At 46.3% G+C, this 19,860-nt stretch overlaps 1 protein-coding gene across 1 annotated transcript in view; it reads left to right on the top strand.

The window, feature by feature from the left end:
- LOC144498489 (SLIT-ROBO Rho GTPase-activating protein 1) overlaps window positions 1–19,860 on the top strand; it is a 176,082-nt gene that overhangs the window by 97,711 nt on the left and 58,511 nt on the right. Inside the window, exon 3 of the mRNA XM_078219680.1 lies at window positions 18,054–18,216. Within this exon, the coding sequence (XP_078075806.1) occupies window positions 18,054–18,216 (163 nt within the window). The remainder of the gene's footprint in view (window positions 1–18,053; window positions 18,217–19,860) is intronic.

Here is a 19,860-nt window from a genome sequence, read left to right as displayed (position 1 = left end):
AGGCCCTCACCCCCGTCCTATTCCTGTAACCCCATGTATTTACCCCACTAATCCCCCTAATCTATACATCTTTAGACACGAAGAGGCAAGTTATCATGGCCAATCCACCTAACCTGCAGAATCTGAACATCTTTGGAGTGTGGGAGGAAACCCACGCAAACACGGGGAGAACGTGCAAACTCCACACAGTCACCCAAGGCCGGAATTGATCCCGGATCCCTGGTTATGGACCAAATGGGGTTAGAATAGATTGGTGCTTGATAGCCAGTGCAGACATGATGGGCCAAAGGGCCTCTTTCTATGCTGTAAAAACTCCATGGGCAGGATTTTCCGGACGTGCTCGCCTCAAGGTGGGAAAATCCTGCCCGTGGTCAACGGACCTTTGCATGATCTGTGTCCCGCCCGCTACGATTCCCGTGGTTGGTGGGACAGGAAAACTTTGCCCTATAACTCTATGAATAGTCGCTTTCTCTGCAGTGATTATTCTGTAATATCTACTGATCTCTGTTTGACCTGATTTGATTTATCATTGTCACATGTATTAACATACAGTGAAAAGTATTGTTTCTTGTGTGCTATACAGACAAAGCATACCATTCATTGAGAAGGAAAGGAGAGGGTGCAGAATGTAGTGTTACACTCATAGCTAGGGTGTACTTAGTGCGAGGTAGGTCCATTCAAAAGTCTGGTGGCAGCAAGGAAGAAGCTGTCCTTGAGTCGGTTGATACGTGACCTCAGACTTTTGTATCCTTTTCCCGACTGAAGAAGGTGGAAGAGAGAATGTCCGGGGCGTGTGGGGTCCTTAATTATGCTGGCTGCTTTGCCGAGGCAGCGGGAAGTGTAGACAGAGTCAATGGATGGGAGGCTGGTTTGTGTGATGGACTGGGCTACATTCACTACCCTATGCTGCACTGTTGATTTGGTTCCCAGCTGACATCAGGTTCAGGGGCAGTTTGTGTGAATGTTAAATGGGCAACTCTTTTTTTTTCCTCATCTCCTTGTTGAGGTTCCCCAGCCCTCTTTGTTTCTAAATGCTTGCCCCTGCTCAGGTACCCTTTACGTTACCATGGTAAAAGCTGAATTGAAGTTTTTTGACTTAATTGGGAAGGATGAATTTTCGAGTTCTCTCCTAATGCAGTTGAACTCCCGGTGGCCTCGACTTCAGCTGAGATGGGTTCTTTACACTTTGAGTGGATTTTGAAGGTTTATTTTTGTCTCAAGTTCTTTGACTTTTTCCTGGCAGGATCAGTAAGAGAGTGGGTTTCAAAAATAAATTTCTATAGAGTTGCATTGTCACAATCTTACTCAGCCTGTTTCACCTCCTCGTGTTATACCTTCAGACATAGAATCATAGAATCCCTACAATGCAGAAGGAGGCCATTCGGCCCATCGTGTCTGCACCGACCACAATCCCAGCCAGACCCTATCCCCGTAACCCCATGTATTTACCCTGCTAATCCCCCTGACATTAAGGGGCAATTTAACATGGCCAATCAACTAACCTGCATGCTTTGGAGTGTGGGAGGAAACTGGAGCACCCGGAGGAAACCCACGCGGACATGGGGGGAATGTGCAAACTCCACACAGACAGTGTGACTCGAGTGCAGAATTGAACCCGGGTCCCTGACTCTGTGAGGCAGCAGTGCTTGCCACCGTGCTGCCCTTAGATAAATGGATGCAATAGTTAGCCTATTGTCCCTATCCCTTTGCCATATTACTGAGGAAATTGAGTCCTGGTACTGGCGGGGGGAAGCATGAATATGGTGCCCTCTCATTAGTGTTTTAAACACCGGGGAATCTGACGCTCACATTATCTGCTCCAGCATCAAGTGTTGAATGTTTCGAAATTTACTTTCCGCATTGATGATTTCCACTGACGACCGTAATTACTCTCGAGCTCTCCCACACCAAGTTTCCACAGGCCGTGGCTGTTCCTGGCCAGGTGGGGAGTTGACTCAATCCGTGTCGAGTTCCTGCAGGATGTGTCCAGCGAACGGCCACAGCCAGGAAGTCGGGGAAGCAGCTTTGCCTCCTCAGCTTTCACGCTAGTCTGTCGCCAAGGATCTTATAGCTTGAAGAGCGCCACTCCACATTGTTACGACGCAGAGGTTAATCTCCTTTCACCTCACTTCGTAATCTGGTTTGGGAAGGTGTTAACTGTTCTTCAGTAACATTTAGAGGTTCATTAATATGAAGACCTGACACTCACTTTAAGTGAATAATTAACAAGTTATTTTCTTCAAACAACCAAGAACTTTAACTAAACCAGTAACATTTTAATTAAAGGATGGTTCAACTGAAATGCTGTTCAAATAAAGACAAGGACCATTCAGTACTAAAACAGTAATAACAGAATCTTAATCAGTCTCAAAAAAACTATATACAACCAGGTTCGATGGCTTGGAAAAGCTTTAGAGTTCTTGTATAGTTGTCCGCTATCTGTAAGCGCTATCTGATTTGGTACTTTTCACTGGTTAAATGGTGAGTTCGCTTAAGACATAGTGGAAGCTGGCAGGATTAAGAACTAACTGCCCTTAACTACCTTTAACTGCTTCAATTGATCTGGCCCTGGCTCTGACTCTCGAGATGTTCATCTGAGGTGGCTGCTGCCCTGGTCTTTATACTGGCGGTGACCTCGCCATTTTCTTACACCACGATTGGTCTGAAGTTGTCAACAACAGAAAATTCAAATCTGATAGGCTCTTAATAGCTGATTGTCTTTTTTAAATTGAGAGGCTATTAAAATGTAAAAGCCTTGTTACCAAGGTAACCCTGATGCTTGGCCCCTCGAAACAAATGTCGCAACTCAGTGTCTGTGTGCACTCTGCATCCAAGCACTGAACTCAAAATCCGCTTTTCAAGGGACCACGCACTTCTTTCTTTCCCTCTCGCATTTTTTTTTTACAATTCTTTTATATCTTTACAAACATTCTTTATATCTTTACAAACTCAACTTCACAACAACATCAAGCATGGGCATCTCTCCTGCTCTTACAGCCAGCCATTGGCGTGTTAGGAAGGATTTTGAGGTTGACACTCAACCTATTTGACCGCGTTAGGAATGCACTTGGCTCGGCCATCAAGTCCTGGGGTGGGACCTGTGCCCTGAGCCTCTATAACTCAGATGTGGAGATGCCGGCGGTGGACTGGGGTGAACACAGTAAGAAGTCTCACAACACCAGGTTAAAGTCCAACAGAGGCAGGGACACTACCCACTGCGCCACAAGACCTCCAATGTCAGCCAGAGTAGGTAGGGCGAAACTGTCCCTGCTCGTAAAAGGATCAAGAACAATAGGGCACAGATTGAAAGTGATTTTTCAAAAGAAGCAAATGCAATGTGAGAAAAACCTTTTTCACACAGCGACTGGTGCGGGTCTGGAATGCACTGTCTGGAAGTGTGGTGGAGGCAGGTTCTATCGAGGCATTCAAGAGGGCATTAGATGATTAGTTGAGCAGAAACAATGTGCAGGGGTATGGGGGAGAGGCAGGGGAGTGGCACTAAGTCACGATACTCGTTTGGAGAGCTGGTGCAGACATGATGGGCCGAATGGCCTCCTTCTGCAGTGTAATAATTCTGTGACGCTGTGACTTAAGCCTCTATATTCAAATTTGCGTCCTCTTTACGGAACACTGATGCAGAATGATTTTAAATATGCTAATTGGCATAACTGGTTTCACTGGAAATTGATCCCACTTATCCAGAGGGAGGGAGAATCCTTTTGATCTCCCGTCTTGTTCAAAGGCGTTATCAGTTTTATATTCGTGTTGTCTCTGGGACTGTGATTAAGAGCCTGTGTTGTATCGAAATTCATGTCAGACATGTTAAAAGACTTAAATCATGTTTTAATTAGAGAAAAGGAAATTGAGAGAAAGATAATGCGAATCCTTTGTGCCTTGCCTAAAGTCTTGAATCTCCAATTAGCTGACAGGGCCAACAAGGCCAATGCGTACCACAGTAGATCAGAAATGAATTAATCAGTGGAGTTTTGTAACTGTCAGTACATTGATAATCAATAAACTCCTACTCCATCCACAACAACTCGCATTTATGCAGTAAATTGACCAAAAATGATCCAAAACTGCTCCCTTCAGGTACCACCGATCCTTAGACAGCACCTTCCAAACCCATGACCACTTTCATCTGGAAGGACAAGGGCAGCAGATACATGGGAACACCACCACCTGCAAGTTCCCCTCCAAGCCACTCACCATCCTGACTTGGAAATATATCTCCGTTCCTTCGCAGTCGCTGGGTCAAAATCCTGGAATTCCTTCCCTAACGGCATTGTGGGTCCACCCACAGAACATGGACTGCAACGATTCAAGAAGGCAGCTCACCCCCACCTTCTCAAGGGCAATGAGGGATGGGCAATAAATGCTGGCCACCCAGCGACGCCCATGTCCCACGAATGAATTTTAAAAAAACATGCCCTGAGAGGGCACTGACGATCATAGACTTGCATTGGATTGGTTCATGATTATTGCAGTGGTTTGCTACTGCCTTCCACAGTATGGCTTACCAGGAATTTCGCCCGCTCTGACCCCTGCCATCAGATATGTTGGCAGGATTTACTGGCTGATAATCACCCTGCTTGGCTACATTACGAACATACCTTCTGTGTCCACCTAGTCCTGAAGTGGGACTGAAGCCCAGAGCTTCTCACCCAGAGGTAGGGATTCTATCATTGCACCATTCAGATCAAAAACAGGAGTCTTCAGAAGGAAGGAAGCTCAGAGTCAACCAATAAAGGATTCAGGAAAAAAGCCTTGATCCACAGGATAGTTAGAAAGTGGAACTTGCTACCACGTGAGGTGGTTGCATTGAAGGAGAAGCGTAATGGCCCCGTTTATTCCAGTCCTCTTGACGGTGGCACAGTGGTTAGCACTGCTGCCTCACAGCACCAGGGTCCCGGGTTCAATTTCCAACTTGGGTCATTGCCTGTGTGGAGTTTGCACATTCTCCCCGTGTCTGCGTGGGTTTCCTCCGGGTGCTCCGGTTTCCACCCACAGTCTGAAAGACGTGCTTGTTAGGTAGGTGTATTGGCCGTGCTAAAGTCCCCCTCAGTGTACCCGAGGAAGCGCCGGAGTGTGGCGACCAGGGGATTTTCACAGTAACTTCATTGCAGTGTTAATGTAAGCCTACTTGTGACACTAATAAATAAACTTTAAAATTAATGGTCAGGATTCCAGTACTCTTTTTGAGTGCCTTCTGCACCTGTTCATGAGGTTTTAATCATCTGTACACCTGGACCCCCAACTCTCTCTGTACTTCAGTTGTTCTTAGCTGTTCACCATTTAGTAATGATGTTATAACTTGATCCAAAAATCCTCTTACTAGCTTACTAACTTTTAATAACTCACCAGTTCCTAATGACTCTACGTTTTGAAGAAACAAGTATTGTTTCTTGTGCTACACAAACAAAGCATACCCTGTTTTATTCTTTTGGAGTACACAATAGTCTCTCATTTGCCTGCATTGATCCACAGTTTTGCCCATTGAATTGATGTGGCCATCTACCTTTGTAATTTTACGCTTCCATCATAGCTGCTCACAGTGCTGCCGTTTCTGATGTTATTGGTGCATTTGGATATGTGACTTACTACTCCATCATCAAAATTATTGCTAAGCGTGATGAATAGTTGTGGCCCCAACACCGATTCTTGCGGGACACCCTGTCAATTAGATTGCCTGTCCATCATCCCTATCCTCTGTCTACCCGCACTAAGCAATTTTCCTAACTAGGTCAATCTTTAACTTTAGACAATAGTCTATTACGAGGAACTTCAGTATCTTCAGGAAGTCCAGATCAATACCATCCATCAACGTTCCCCCAATCCACTATCTAATAACTTGAGGGTGGCTTGTTGTGACTTCCAAGTGAGGAAGGATTTATTACAACAATATCAATATATACATAGAAGCAATGGTCAGACACAACTAAAGAGATGAATACAGTCTTCTGCTCCCGGACTCCAACTGAGGTTCCTCCCGGCATTGTACACGCACGCTTGCTCCCAATTGGCTCAGCTTCCTGCGCTGCCTCTCCATAGGGTCCGGTCCAATCGCATGGTCCTCAGGGATTGCCCCTTAAAGGGGCCACGCTACCACACACCACTTAAGACACCTCTTAAAACATATCATTCGGGTTTGTCAGGCATCACCCACTCTTTACAAGTCAGTGCTGAACAGCTGAAATTTTCACCCTGTCCTGAATTGTAGGCTCTCTCTATTTCCCTGCTTTTTAATTCCCTGGTTTGCCTCTGTCACGTTGCTTTAAATAGCACAGTGACATTCCAAGCTAAAGGAATGGTTCCTAAGATCAGAGAGCTTTTGGAATATGAGAATTGGGCCATCGATAAGAACATAAGAACTAGGCGCAGGAGTAGGCCATCTGGCCCCTCGAGCCTGCTCCGCCATTCAATAAGATCATGGCTGATCTTTTTGTGGACTCAGCTCCACTTACCCGCCCGCTCACCACAACCCTTGATTCCTTAAATTTATCTATCGTCGCCTTAAAAACATTCAATGACGTAGTCTTCACCGGGCAGGGAATTCCACAGATTCACAACCCTTGTGGTGAAGAAGTTCCTCCTCAACTCAGTCCTAAATCTGCTCCCCCTTATTTTGAGGCCATGCCCCCTAGATCTAGTTTCACCCGCCAGTGGAAACAACCTCCCTGCTTCTGTCTTATCTATTCCCTTCATAATTTTATATGTTTCTATAAGATCTCCCCTCATCTGCAATGTTCTCAGCTCTCCTCTGTTAAGACTGTGGTCCCTGAGGGTTTGTCAGTCCTTGGTCCTGTTCTCTTCTTCATTACTTCAATTTTGAGCCCTGACCCCGATTCACTACTAATTTCCTCAAGATAGCTGGCCTCATCTTCGACTGGAAATACTGACGCACAGGACATATTCAGCATTTTCACCCTTTCCTAAAGTTTATTTATTTATTAGTCACAAGTAAGGCTTACATGAACACAGCAATGAAGTTACTCTGAAATTCTCCTAGTCGCCACACTCCGCCGCCTGTTCCGGTACACTGAGAGAGAATTTAGCACGGCCAATGCATCTAAACAAATCTTTCGGACTGTGGGAGGAAACCGGAGCACCCGGAGGAAACCCACACAGACACAAGGGAGACCATGCAAACTCCACACAGACAGTGACCCAAGCCGGGAATCGAACCCGGGTCCCTGGCGCTGTGAGGCAGCAGTGCTAACCACTGTGCCACCGTGCCGCCCATTTTCATTGGCAATATCAGTTTTCAAAGAACCCAGTTGTTGCGGATCAACGTTATCGACTATATCTGTAAATATTTTCCTTGATTTTGAATTTGGTTGAGATGTTTCTTTCCTTCCTGTGGTTTTTATTATTTGTTTTGTCACTATCGCTGACCTTTTTATCGCGCCCATTCACCAAGATATTTGCCTTGTTTTTGCATCTTTATAAGTTTTTTCTTTTTGTTTTGTGTTGCCTCTTTAGTGGTCCATGGCTTTCTCCATTTGTCAAGTGGAGCACATTCCCTCAGAGGTGGAAATTGGTTCTGTAACACAAAGGATACATTGATCTTCTGTCATTTTACCAGTTGATAGATTTGCCCATTTTCTGTGGCACAGTCTCTGTTTCATTTGCATTGAAGTCAGCCTGACCCAAATCTAGAATCCAGTAGCTGTTTTGCATTTCTCTCTCAAACGCTATGTTGAACATATGATATTACACTCGCTAACAGATAAATATTCACACGCTGTTAGCTTGTTAATGAGATCTATCCTGTTTTTCATTTCAAAATCTTACACATAGAGTCATAGAGATTTACAGCATGGAAACAGGCCTGGAAAGAGGCCCTTCGGCCCAACTTGTCCATGCCACCCTTTTTTTAACCCAATTGCCTGCGTTTGGCCCACATGCCTCTATACTCATCTTACCCATGTAACTCTCTAAATGCTTTTTAAAATAGTATCCACCTCAATGGACAAGAGGCTGGTTTGTGTGATGGATTGGGCTACATTCACAATCTTTTGTAGTTTCTTGTGGTCTTGGGCAGAGCAGGAGCCATACCAAGCTGTGATACATCCAGATAGGATGCTTTCTATGGTGCACCTGTAAAAATTGGTGTGAGTTGTAGCTGACATGCCAAATTTCCTTCGTCTCCTGAGAAAGTAGAGGCGTTGGTGGGCTTTCTTAACTATAGTGTCGGCGTGGGGGGACCAGGACGGGTTGTTGGTGATCTGTACACCTAGAAACTTGAAGCTCTCGACCATTTCTACTACGTCCCCATTGATGTAGACAGGGGCATGTTCTCCTTTACGCTTCCTGAAGTCAATGTCTATCTGTGGAACTCATTGCCACAGAGGGTTATGGAGGCCAGGTCATTGAGCGTCTTTAAGACAGAGATACATAGGTTCTTAATCAATAAGGGGATCAAGGATTACATGGAGAAGGCAGAAGAATGGGATGAGAATCATATCAGCCATGATTGAATGGGGGAGCAGACCCGGTGGACCGAATGGCCTAATTGTGCTCCTATATTTTATGGTCTTATGGTTCTTCGTTTTGTTGACATTGAGGGAGAGATTATTGTTGCTGCACCAGTTCACCAGATTCCCTATCTCTTTCCTGTACTCTGTCTCATCATTGTTTAAGATCCAACCCACTATGGTGGTGTCATCAGCAAACTTGAAAATGGAGTTGGAGTGGAATTTGACCACACAGTCATAGGTGTATAAGGAGTACACTGAGAGGTTGAGAACACAGTCTTGCGGGGCACCGGTGTTGAGGATGATCGTGGAGGAGGTGTTGTTACCTATCCTCACTGATTGCAGTCTGTGGGTTAGGAAGTTCAGGATCTAGTCGCAGAGGGAGGAGCTGAGCCCTAGGCCAAGGAGTTTGGAGATGGGTTTTGTTGGGATAATGGTGTTGAAGGCTGAGCTGTAGTCAATAAATAGGAGTCTGACATAGGTGTCCTTGTTATCTAGGTGCTCCAGGGTTGAGTGTAGGGCCAGGGAATTGGTGTCTGCTGCGGACCTGTTGCAGTTTTAGGTGCAATCTACAAGAACAAGGGCAGCAGTCGACACCACCACGTGTAGGTTCCCCTCCAATCCGCACACCATCCTTCACTGTCACTGGGTCAAAATCCTGGAATTATGTTTCTAACAGCACGTGGACTGCAGTGGTTCATGAAGTCAGCTCACTACCACCTTCTCAAGGACAATTAAGGATGGGTAATAAATGCTGGCTTAGCCAGCGATTCCCACATCTCAAGAATAAACATGGCATGTCTGTTAGGTCTGCCGAGCTCAGTTGTGTTTTGTGCACTGATATCTGCTGAACTATCTCAGAAAAGCAGCCAGCATAATTAAGGACCCCACGCACCCCGGACATTCTCTCTTCCACCTTCTCCCGTCGGGAAAAAGATACAAAAGTCTGAGGTCACGTACCAACCGACTCAAGAACAGCTTCTTCCCGGCTGCTGTCAGACTTTTGAACCTCGCATTACGTTGATCTTTCTCTACACCCTAGCTATGACTGTAACACTACATTCTGCACTCTCTCCTTTCCTTCTCTATGAACGGTATGCTTTGTCTGTTTAGCATGCAAGAGACAATACTTTTCACTGTATACTGATACATGTGACAATAACAAATCAAATCAAACCAAATCAAAGTGAACCTGGAGGCAGAATTCAAGAATGCAGCCCGGTGGCACAGTGGTTAGCACTGCTGCCTCACAGCGCCAGGGACCTGGGCCCGATTCCCGGCTTGGGTGACTGTCTGTGTGAAGTCTGCATGTTCTCCCGTGTCTGCGTTTCCTCCGGATGCTCTGGTTTCCTCCCACAGTCTGAAAGATGTGCTAGTTAGGTGCATTGGCCGCGCTAAATTCTCCCCCAGTGTACCCAAACAGGCGCTGGAGTGTGGCGACTCGGGGATTTTCACAGTAACTTCATTGCAGTGTAAATGTAAGCCTACTTGTGACACTAATAAAAGCTTTAGAATCCTTTTTTATTTTTGTCGACCGAATGGTCACTTGTTGATGCTACTTAAAGGGTCACGTGATAGGAGCACTGGAGTTCTTGGAGAGGGAGCAGAGGAGAAGCATGGAGTTACTACTCAGCCTGTAGATAAAGTATATTTTGTTACGAATCCTTGGTCACCAGTCTTTGGGAACCCAGCACTTCTGCAGTTTTCTCATTGCAGGAACGATGATCATAGAATCATGGAATCCCACAGTGCAGAAGGAGGCCATTCTGCCCATTGAATCTGCACCGACCGCAGTCCCACCCAGGCGCTATCCCCATAACCCCATGCATTTACCCTAGCTTGGCCCCTTGGCTTTCATAGAAATCATAGAATCATAGAAACCCTACAGTGCAGAAGGAGGCCATTCGGCCCATCGAGTCTGCACCGACCACAATCCCACCCAGGCCCTACCTACCTTTCATTTTCGTCAAGTCGGTTAAAATGGCGACACTGAGATTTATAGCACAGGGTTGTCCGGGGATGTCAAGAGGCAGCTTTCAGCTTGCCTGCAAAGCAAACTCCTCATGGCCAATGTTCCCCTCGCAGTGTGGGGTACGAAGTGGCTTGTGCTTTTCATTACAATAGTCTGATTAGCCTTGCTGTCCCAGAAGGAATATGTTTCCATTAAGTAGGTGAGAATCTGGGCAAATGAAGTCTATAAATAAACAGGAAAAAAACACTTAACTGTCTGACAAGGAGTTGGGTGTTAATTGGATGCATATTCAAACTCGACAAACCAGAATGTGAAATGCGGCTCGCCAACATCAAACGCTGAGGAGTTGCTTCATCCCGAGGGTATTGAAACAGGGAGTGTCCCCATTCAGAGAAGCAGAGGGTGGTTTTATTTGGACCAATACCTCGAGGGACAAGGAGATATTGGCTTAATTTAAACGCAAAATATTGTCAATGCTGGAAATACTCTGCAGGTCTAGCCGCGTCAGTGGATAGAAAGAGAGAAACAGAGTTGACGTTTCAAGACCAACATGCCTTTTCTTAGAACTGTAGACAAGATACAGCACAGAAGGAGGCCATTCAGCCCATCTTTTCTATGCCAACCCAAGTACACCCAGTTGCCCTTTCTAATCTCACCATCCTGCACCCAGCCCATGTGTGGTTTACAGTAAGAGTTTTAACAACACCAGGTTAAAGTCCAACAGGTTTATTTAGTAGCAAATGCCATTAGCTTTCGGAGCGCTGCTCCTTCGTCAGATGGAGTGGAAATCTTACAGTACCAACAGGGGGCAGCATGGTGGCACAGTGGTTAGCACTGCTGCCTCACAGCGCCAGAGACCCAGGTTCAATTCCAGCCTCGGGTCACTGTCTGTGTGGAGTTTGCATGTTCTCCCCCTGTGTTTGCATGGGTTTCCTCCGGGTGCTCTGGTTTCCTCCAAAGTCCAAATGTATGCGGGTTGGGTGGATTGTCTGTGCTAAATTGTCCTTAGTGTCAGGGGGATTCGTAGGATCGTAGGATTAATAGGATAGGGTTACGGGGATAGGTCCTGGGTGGGAATATTGTCGCTGCAGGCTCAATGGGCCGAATGGCCTCCTACTGTACTGTAGGGATTCTAGGATTCTTAAGGTGCCGATCCAGATACATTTAAAAAGAGTTCAGAGTCTCTGCCTTCACCGCCAACTCGAGCAGTGAGGTTTCCCTCCAAGTCATTCACCACCCTGACTTGAAAATATATCTTTCACTGTGGCTGGGACAAAATTCTAGAACTCCCTCCCCAACAGCACTGAGGGTGTACCTACACCACAGGGACTGCAGCGGTTCATGAAGACAGCCCACCACCACCTTCTCAAGAGCAATTAGGGGTGGGTAATAAATGCTGGGCCGACCCAGCGACGCCCACCTCCCATAAAAATCAAATCCCTTGTAAGGAGTGTAAGCCAAAGTTAAAGCTTATGGAGTTGGAGGTGAATTATTGCAGTGGTTGGGAATCTGGCTGAACAGATAGTCATGATGAGGAGGTGCCGGCGTTGGACTGGCGTAAGCACAGGAAGAAGTCTCACAACACCGGGTTAAAGTCCAACAGGTTTATTTGGTAGCACAAGCCACAAGCTTTCAGAGCGCTGCTCCTTCATCGGGTGAGTGGGAATTCTGTTCACAAACAGGGCATATAAAGACACAAACTCAATTTACAAAATAATGGTTGGAATGCGAGTCTTCCGAGTTGGAATGCGAGTTGGAAAGACTCGCATTCCAACCATTATTTTGTAAATTGAGTTTGTGTCTTTATATGCCCTGTTTGTGAACAGAACTCCCACTCACCTGGAGAAGGAGCAGTGCTCCGAAAGCTTGTGGCTTGTACTACCAAATAAACCTGTTGGACTTTAACCTGGTGTTGTGAGACTTCTTACTGAGTGGATGGTGACAGAGGCGTGACTCCTGCTAGGATCTGTGTTGTGGCATCATCTAGGCACCATGTTTAGCAACAACTTAGATGGAGTGATAGTCACAGATTCAGAGTTGGTGATGAGAAAGGCAGTATTGTAAACAGTGTGATTGAAAGCATCAGATTACAAAGAGATGTTGGGCCCGGTGGCCAGCGGTTAGCACTGCTACCTCACAGCGCCAGGGATCCGGGTTTGATTCCCGGCTTGGGTCACTGTCTGTGCAGAGTCTGCACGTTCTCCCCGTGTCTGCGTGGGTTTCCTCCGGGTGCTCCGGTTTCCTCCCACAGTCCGAAAGGCGTGCTGGTTTTTTTGTTTATATCCAATTAAGTCCAGTCAAAGTCGAATTCAAAGTCTCAGCAAGTGAGACATTCCAGATCCAAGCTGACAAGACTTCCTGTCTTGGGCTTGATCTACATGATCCAAGCTGATTGGAGCAGGCATTGCACCTCCTCCAAGGCTTGATCTCATTTGCATCTTAGACAAAAGGCCCAGATGCCGCTTTAAAAAATTGCTTCAAATGAGGCCTCTGTGTAACCTCATGACTTCAACCAAGTGCAGGACAACAAAACTACACTTGATCTTGGCCAGAAGTCTGAAAGACGTGCTGGTTAGGTGCATAGGCCATGCTAAATTCTCTCTCAGTGTACCCGAACAGGCGCCAGAGTGTGGCAACTAGGGGATTTTCACAGTAACTTCATTGTAAGCCTATTCCTGACACTAATAAATAAATAGAAACTGTGGTCGATGGATTTCAATGTTGGCAAATGTGAAATTGTTTAAGTTTATTTATTAGTGCCACAAATAGGCTTACATTAACACTGCAATGAAGTTACCGTGAAAACCCCCTGTGAAAATCATCCACTTTGGAAGCCAATAAAGATAAAATGATATTTTCTAAATGGTGAAAATCTAGAAACAGGTGGAGACTGAGGAGATCTGAGGGTCTGGGTATTCACATCATTAAAATGTCACAAAGGATGTAGCAAGGGAGAGGTTAGACTGGTTTGGCTGGTAGTCTAGACAATCACCAGGCAAGACTGTTCTCTTCCTGTGGGGGAGCACTTCAGCAGTCACGGGCATTCAGCCTTGGATCTTCAGGTAAGCGTTCTCCAAGGCGGCCTTCACGACACACGACAGCGCAAAGTCACTGAGCAGAAACTGATAGCCAAGTTCCGCACACATGAGGACGGCCTAAACCGGGATGTTGGATTTATGTCACATTATCAGTAACCCCCACAGCTTGCCTCCTGGGCTTGTAGAATCTCACTAGCTGTTACCTGGCTGGTTGTAGGATTCGCATTCTAATCAGTATTCTGCAACTTGATTTTGTCTGTTTGCACTGTTTGAGAGCACATTTCCACTCCATCTGACAAAGGAGCAGTGCTCCGAAAGCTTATGGTATTTGCTACCAAATAAACCTATTGGACTTTAACCTGGTGTTGTGAGACTTCTTACCGTGTTCACCCCAGTCCAACGCCGGCATCTCCACATCCTGGCTGGTAGTTACCAGGTTTCATTCCCCTCCCTTTTGGAGTAAGACTATAACACTGCCCATTCTGCAGTCCTCTGCCACATCCAGAGAGGATTGTTGGATTGTGATCAAACCTCTGCTACCTCCAACACTTCCCTCAGTGACCTCGGGTACAGCCCATCTGGACCAGCTGACTTGTAAACTTGAAGTAATGCCAACCTAATTTAGCATCTCTTTTGTCTATTTTTAATTCTGTCCAATATTTTATCACAGATCGACATCAAGTTTACAGCGCAGGAAGCAGTTACTTAGTCCCAACAGGTCTTTTCCAGTGTTTATACTGCACATGAACCTTCTCCCACACCCTTTCATTCAGCTCAATCTACATAACCTTCTGTTCCTTTCTCCCTCATGTATTTATTTAACTTCTTCTTAAATACATTCCCAATAGCTAAGTGGGGCGGGGGGCGGGCCAGGGTGGCACAGTGGTTAGCACTGTTGCCTCACAGCGCCGGGGACCCGGGTTCAATTCCGACCCTGGGTGTCTGTCTGTGCAGAGTTTGCACTTTCCCCCCGTGTCTGCGGGGGTTTCCTCCGGGTGCTCTGGTTTCCTCCCACACTCCAAAGAAGTGCGGGTTAGGGCGGATTGGCCATGGCGAATTGCTCCTTAACGTCCAAAGATGTGTAGGTTAGATGGATTAATCATAGTAAATGTGTGGGGTTAGGGGGATAGGGTGAAGGAGAAGGCCTGGGTAAGACGGTCTGTCAGAGAGTCGGTGCTGACTCAATGGGCTGAATGGCCTCCTTCTACATTGCAGAGATTTGATTTATTTATTAGTGTCACAAGTAGGCTTACATTAACACTGCAATGAAGTTACTGTGAAAAATCCCCTAGTTGCCACACTCTAGCGCCTGTTCGGGTACACTGAGGGAGAATTTAGCACGGCCAATGCACCTAACCAGCACGTCTTCGGAATGTGGGAGGAAACCGGAGCACCCAGAGGAAACCCATGCAGACACGGGGAGAACATGCAGTCTCCACACAAACAGTGACCCAAGCCGGGAATCGAACCAGGATCCCTGGTGCTGTGAGGCAGCAGTGCCAACCACTGTGCCACTGTGCCGCCGCCATTAGCTATCGTAATGGTGAAGGCACCACATCGAGCCTTGTGTCCCTGGGCAAGGAGGACAAATTGACCAGGGATTCCTGCTCCAGATTGTTATCCAAGCTATGGATACATGGAAAAGTGGAAGGAAAAGTTTCGGGCCCCACCTTGAGGGGACTCCTGGTTAAATCGCTCACCAAGAGTGAAGAAGGTTATTTAGGATTACAACGGGATCTTGATCAATCGGGCCAGTGGGCTGACGAATGGCAGATGGAGTTTAATTTAGATAAATGCGAGGTGATGCATTTTGGAAAATTGAACCAGGGCAGGACTTACTCAGTTAATGGTAGGGCGTTGGGGAGAGTTATAGAATAAAGAGATCTAGGGGTACATGTTCAAAGCTCATTGAAAGTAGAGTCACAGGTGGACATGCTTGATCAGAACATTCAGTACAGGAGTTGGGACGTCTTGTTGAAGGGCATAGATCAGCTAGATAGCCTATACCCTTTCCCAAAGGTAGGGGAGTCTAAAACTAGAGGGCGTAGGTTTAAGTGAGAGGGGAGAGATACAAAAGGGTCCAGAGGGGCAATTCTTTCACACAGAGGGTGGTGAGTGTCTGGAACAAGCTGCCAGCGGTAATAGTAGAGGTGGGTGCAACTTTGTCTTTTAATAAGCATTTAGACAGTTACATGGGTAAGATGGGTATAGGGGGATATGGGCCAAACACGGGCAATTGGGACTAGCTTAGTGGTTTAAAAAAGGGGGGGGGCATGGACAAGTTGGGTCGAAGGGCCTGTTTCCATGCTATAAACCTCTATGGTTCTATGACTCTAACAATCTTTGTTCAAAGACGTTCATGAAGAATGGCCACTGGGTTAGGTATCGGGGTGCTGACGTCTGGAGAGCCGGAGCTAAAAGGATGAAACCCTAACCAATGTAAAGTTGAGCGTCTGTGCCATTTATTGCAGTTCGCAGTTAATACCATCGCATATATTAAAAGAGAAGTTAGCTTTTTCCACAGCTGGGAAACAAATGCGGGAACTGTGCAACCAGTAATAAAATTCCACGCATCATCAAATGAATCACAAATGATGTTCTTGAGTGCATGTCGAGTTTAGGGTATATCAGTATCCAATCACATCAGGCACGAAGGAGTGAGATGGAGAGAAAGCAGCATCGTCAATGCACAAGTCAGCATTGTTGATTCTTTGCAGTTGGGAGCGTGGGAGACATTCCTTTTCTCGATCTGACTTCAGTTTTAGAGAATGGTATTTGTGGTATCTATATCTGCCACCTATGCACATTCATCTAAACAATTGACTTCATTCAAAAAAAACTGAATGCAAGTTGTACCAAAATAAGAATTTTTTTTCACATTCATGAATGCCAGGCCAGCATTATTTGCCCATCCCTAATTGCCCTTGAGAGGGCAGTTTCGAGTCAACCATGTTGATGTGGCTCTGGAGTCACATGTAGGCCAGAGCAGGTAAGGAAGGCAGATTTCCTTCCCTAAAGGACATTAGTGAACCAGATGGGTTTTTACACCGATCAACAATGGTTTCATGGTCATGATTAGACTTTTAATTCCAGATTTTTATTGAATTCCAATTTCACTATCTGCAGTGGTGGGATTCGAACCCGGATCTCTAGAGCATTACCCTGGGTCTCTGGCTCCAGTGTCAACTTTGGATAAGTACCATGGGAAGTTTTATGCCCACCTGAGAGGGCAGGCAGGAGGACCCCTGCTCCTCTGAAAGGTGCCACCGCTGACAGCGCACCTCCCACCACCGACATGTGGCTAACATACCTCAGAAACCCCTTCGGCACTTTGTAAACCCACTTCACCTCAGCGGAAATCTTCTTTACGTTGACTTTAGATTGCGCAATATCTACGTCACCCGCACAAGCAAAACCCTGCATTTAGCCCACGAATACGGTCACATCTTTGTATCTAGCACAAATTGAAGTTCAAGAAGGGAATATTAACTAAAGCTTAAAAGATTTCCACATGCTCCTTCTCAAATTTCCTTCAATGGCTACTAATCCCCAAAGCACTATGGGGGCAATCTTACCAAAAAACCTCTGAGAGCCGGACGAGTGTGCAAATGGGAGGGAACCATGCCCATTTTTTTGGGCAAGCTTCCAGACACTATCTTATGGCACTTAGGAGGAAAATGAGGCAAAGTGTGATTCTTGCCAGGAGGGAGAGTGGATGGAGTCTCCTCACACCGGGAACACCGGGAAGCTGGCTGCAGACTGCTAGAGGGCGCTATTACGCATGCACCCCTATCTCTGGGGAGATGATTGCCATGATGAGCTGGTAAGATGGTAAGATCACCCCCCACCCGACCCCCGCATGGTTTAAAATTCTTGTCCTTGTGTTTCTTCATGGCCTTTCACCCCCTTCCTAATTCCCATAACCTCCTGCCCTGCTCCACTCTCATTCCAGTGAACTTTCCATTCCTCCGACCTCTTGCACCATCCCTTGCCTTTCGCCATCTGGCTCCTAACACTCTTGACCTTTCCCTGCTCAAAGCCCTGTGCCTCCCCGCCTCTCTCTCCTCCTTTTAAGACTCCACTCCAACCCCAAGTATTTGAGCTAACTGCTGCCCACTGCTCCAAACATTCCGCTCTTTGCATTGTTTGGTTGAACAGGCCATCGTGGGACATTTTGCTATGTTAAAGTCACGATATCAGTGCAAGATGTTGTTGAATCAGAACTGCTCCCAAATGAGCCTCTTTGGGTTTGGCCCTGAATCAAAAAACATTGGCCTTTCCCAATATCTGTCTGATGTGGATGGAAGTTAAATAGCGGCAGTTGATGATGCACGCTATCCCAGCGCACAATAGAATGATTTTGTTGCTGCAGGGAACGGTTTTACTGCTTTTTCGATTCCCAACAAGGGAAGTTAAATGTCTTCATTATTAAATGTCTGCTGTAACACTGCAGTCCAGGATGAAAAAAGCTATCTTTCACACGCACTTACTGTCGAGTGAATACTAAATAAAACGTGGAGATATCGCTGAATGAAATGTTTTCTGTGTTGCTTTTCTCTCAATTAGGAAGGACCAGAATCTTCTGTCCCCAGTAAATTGCTGGTATTTGCTACTGAACCAGGTCAGGCGAGAAAGCAAAGATCACGCAACTTTGAGTGACATCTACCTGAACAATGTTATCATGCGCTTCATGCAAATCAGTGAGGACTCGACTAGACTCTTCAAAAAGGTAACACTCAATGTGCATCATCGTCCAGAGTTTACCAGTATTAAACTTTTCACAATCCATAGAATCCCCACAGTGCAGAAGGAAGCCATTCGGCCCATTGAGTCTGCACCGACCACAATCCCACCCAGGCCCTATCCCCGTAACCCCACGGATTTACCCTAGCTAGTCCCCCGACGTCAAGGGGCAATTGAGCATGGCCAATGTACCTAACCCGCGCATCTTTGGACTGTGGGAGGAAACTGGAGCACCCGGAGGAAACCCACGCAGACACGGGGAGAATGTGCAGACTCCGCACAGACAGTGACCCAAGCCAGGAATCGAACCCGGGTCCCTGGCGCTGTGAGGCAGCAGTGCCAACCACTGTGCCACCAATTGTCAAACAATTTGTGAATGAGTCAGAGCGGGAATGAGGAGCTCGGGGGTATAAGTTGAGAGGCGGGAGATTTAAAATTGAGCTGAGGAGGCAGTACTTAGTGACAGGCAGTATGGATTTGTACAGGGAAGGACATTTCTCGCCTCACATGACCTTCCCTAATTTCTATGTTCCGATGATTTTTTTAAAAATTGGGCATGTTGTTATGTTTCGAATGCGCTGTCTGAAAGGGCGGTGGAAGCGGATTCGATACTTTCGAAAGAGAATTGATTTGATTTGATTTATTATTGTCACATGCATTCGTATACAGTGAAAAGTATTGGTTCCTTGCGTGCTATACAGGCAAAGCATACCGTTCATTGAGAAGAAAAGGAGACAGTGTAGAATGTAGTGTTACAGTCATAGCTAGGGTGTAGGGAAAGATCAACTTAATGCGAGGCACGTCCATTCAAAAGTCTGACGGCAGCAGGGAAGAAGCTGTTCTTGAGTCGGTTGGTACGTGACCTCAAACTTTTGTATCTTTTTCCCAATGGAAGAAGGTGGAAGAGAGAATGTCCGGGGTGTGTGAGGTCCTTAATTCTGCTGGCTGCTTTGCCGAAGCAGTGGGAAGTGTGGGCAGAGTCAATGGATGGAAGGCTGGTTTGCGTGATGGATTGGACTTCATTCTCAACCCTTTGTAGTTTCTTGTGGTCTTGGGCAGAGCAGGAGCCATACCGAGCTGTGATACAACCAGAAAGAATGCTTTCTATGGTGCATCTGTAAACGTTGGTGAGAGTCGTAGCGGATAAGCCAAATTTCCTTAATCTTCTGAGAAAGTCGAGGCGTTGGTGAGCTTTCTGTCTCTGTCCCTATGATTTTTTTTTAAAATTGGACATGTTGTTATGTTCCGAATGTTCTGCCTGAAAGGGCGGTGGAAGTGGATTCAAAACTTTCGAAAGGGAATTGGATAAATATTTGATGGGGAGAAATTGTTCAGGGTTCTGGGGAAAGAGTTGGGGAATGGGCCTAACTGGATAGCACAAGCCCAGTGGGCATTAGTAGGATCCCTGTGACGCTGACAAGAAATGCTGGGGGTGGTGGACTTCCTCCACCTTGACATGTCCACTGTCTGCCTGCGCCCCATGGCAAAATAGCATCTCCACCAGCTTTGATGTAACATGGTGCGTGGTTTGGAGCAGCTTAAAGAGCTTGGAGAGCAGTCCCACTTTATCCTCCTGGAGGCTTCATCAATTTCTAGGTGGGTGGGTTGCTTTTTCTGAGAGTGAGTTGCG

This window comes from Mustelus asterias, chromosome 9 (assembly GCF_964213995.1).
Source record: "Mustelus asterias chromosome 9, sMusAst1.hap1.1, whole genome shotgun sequence".
Lineage (NCBI taxonomy): Eukaryota > Metazoa > Chordata > Chondrichthyes > Carcharhiniformes > Triakidae > Mustelus > Mustelus asterias.
This window is presented reverse-complemented; position numbering and strand designations above follow the sequence as displayed.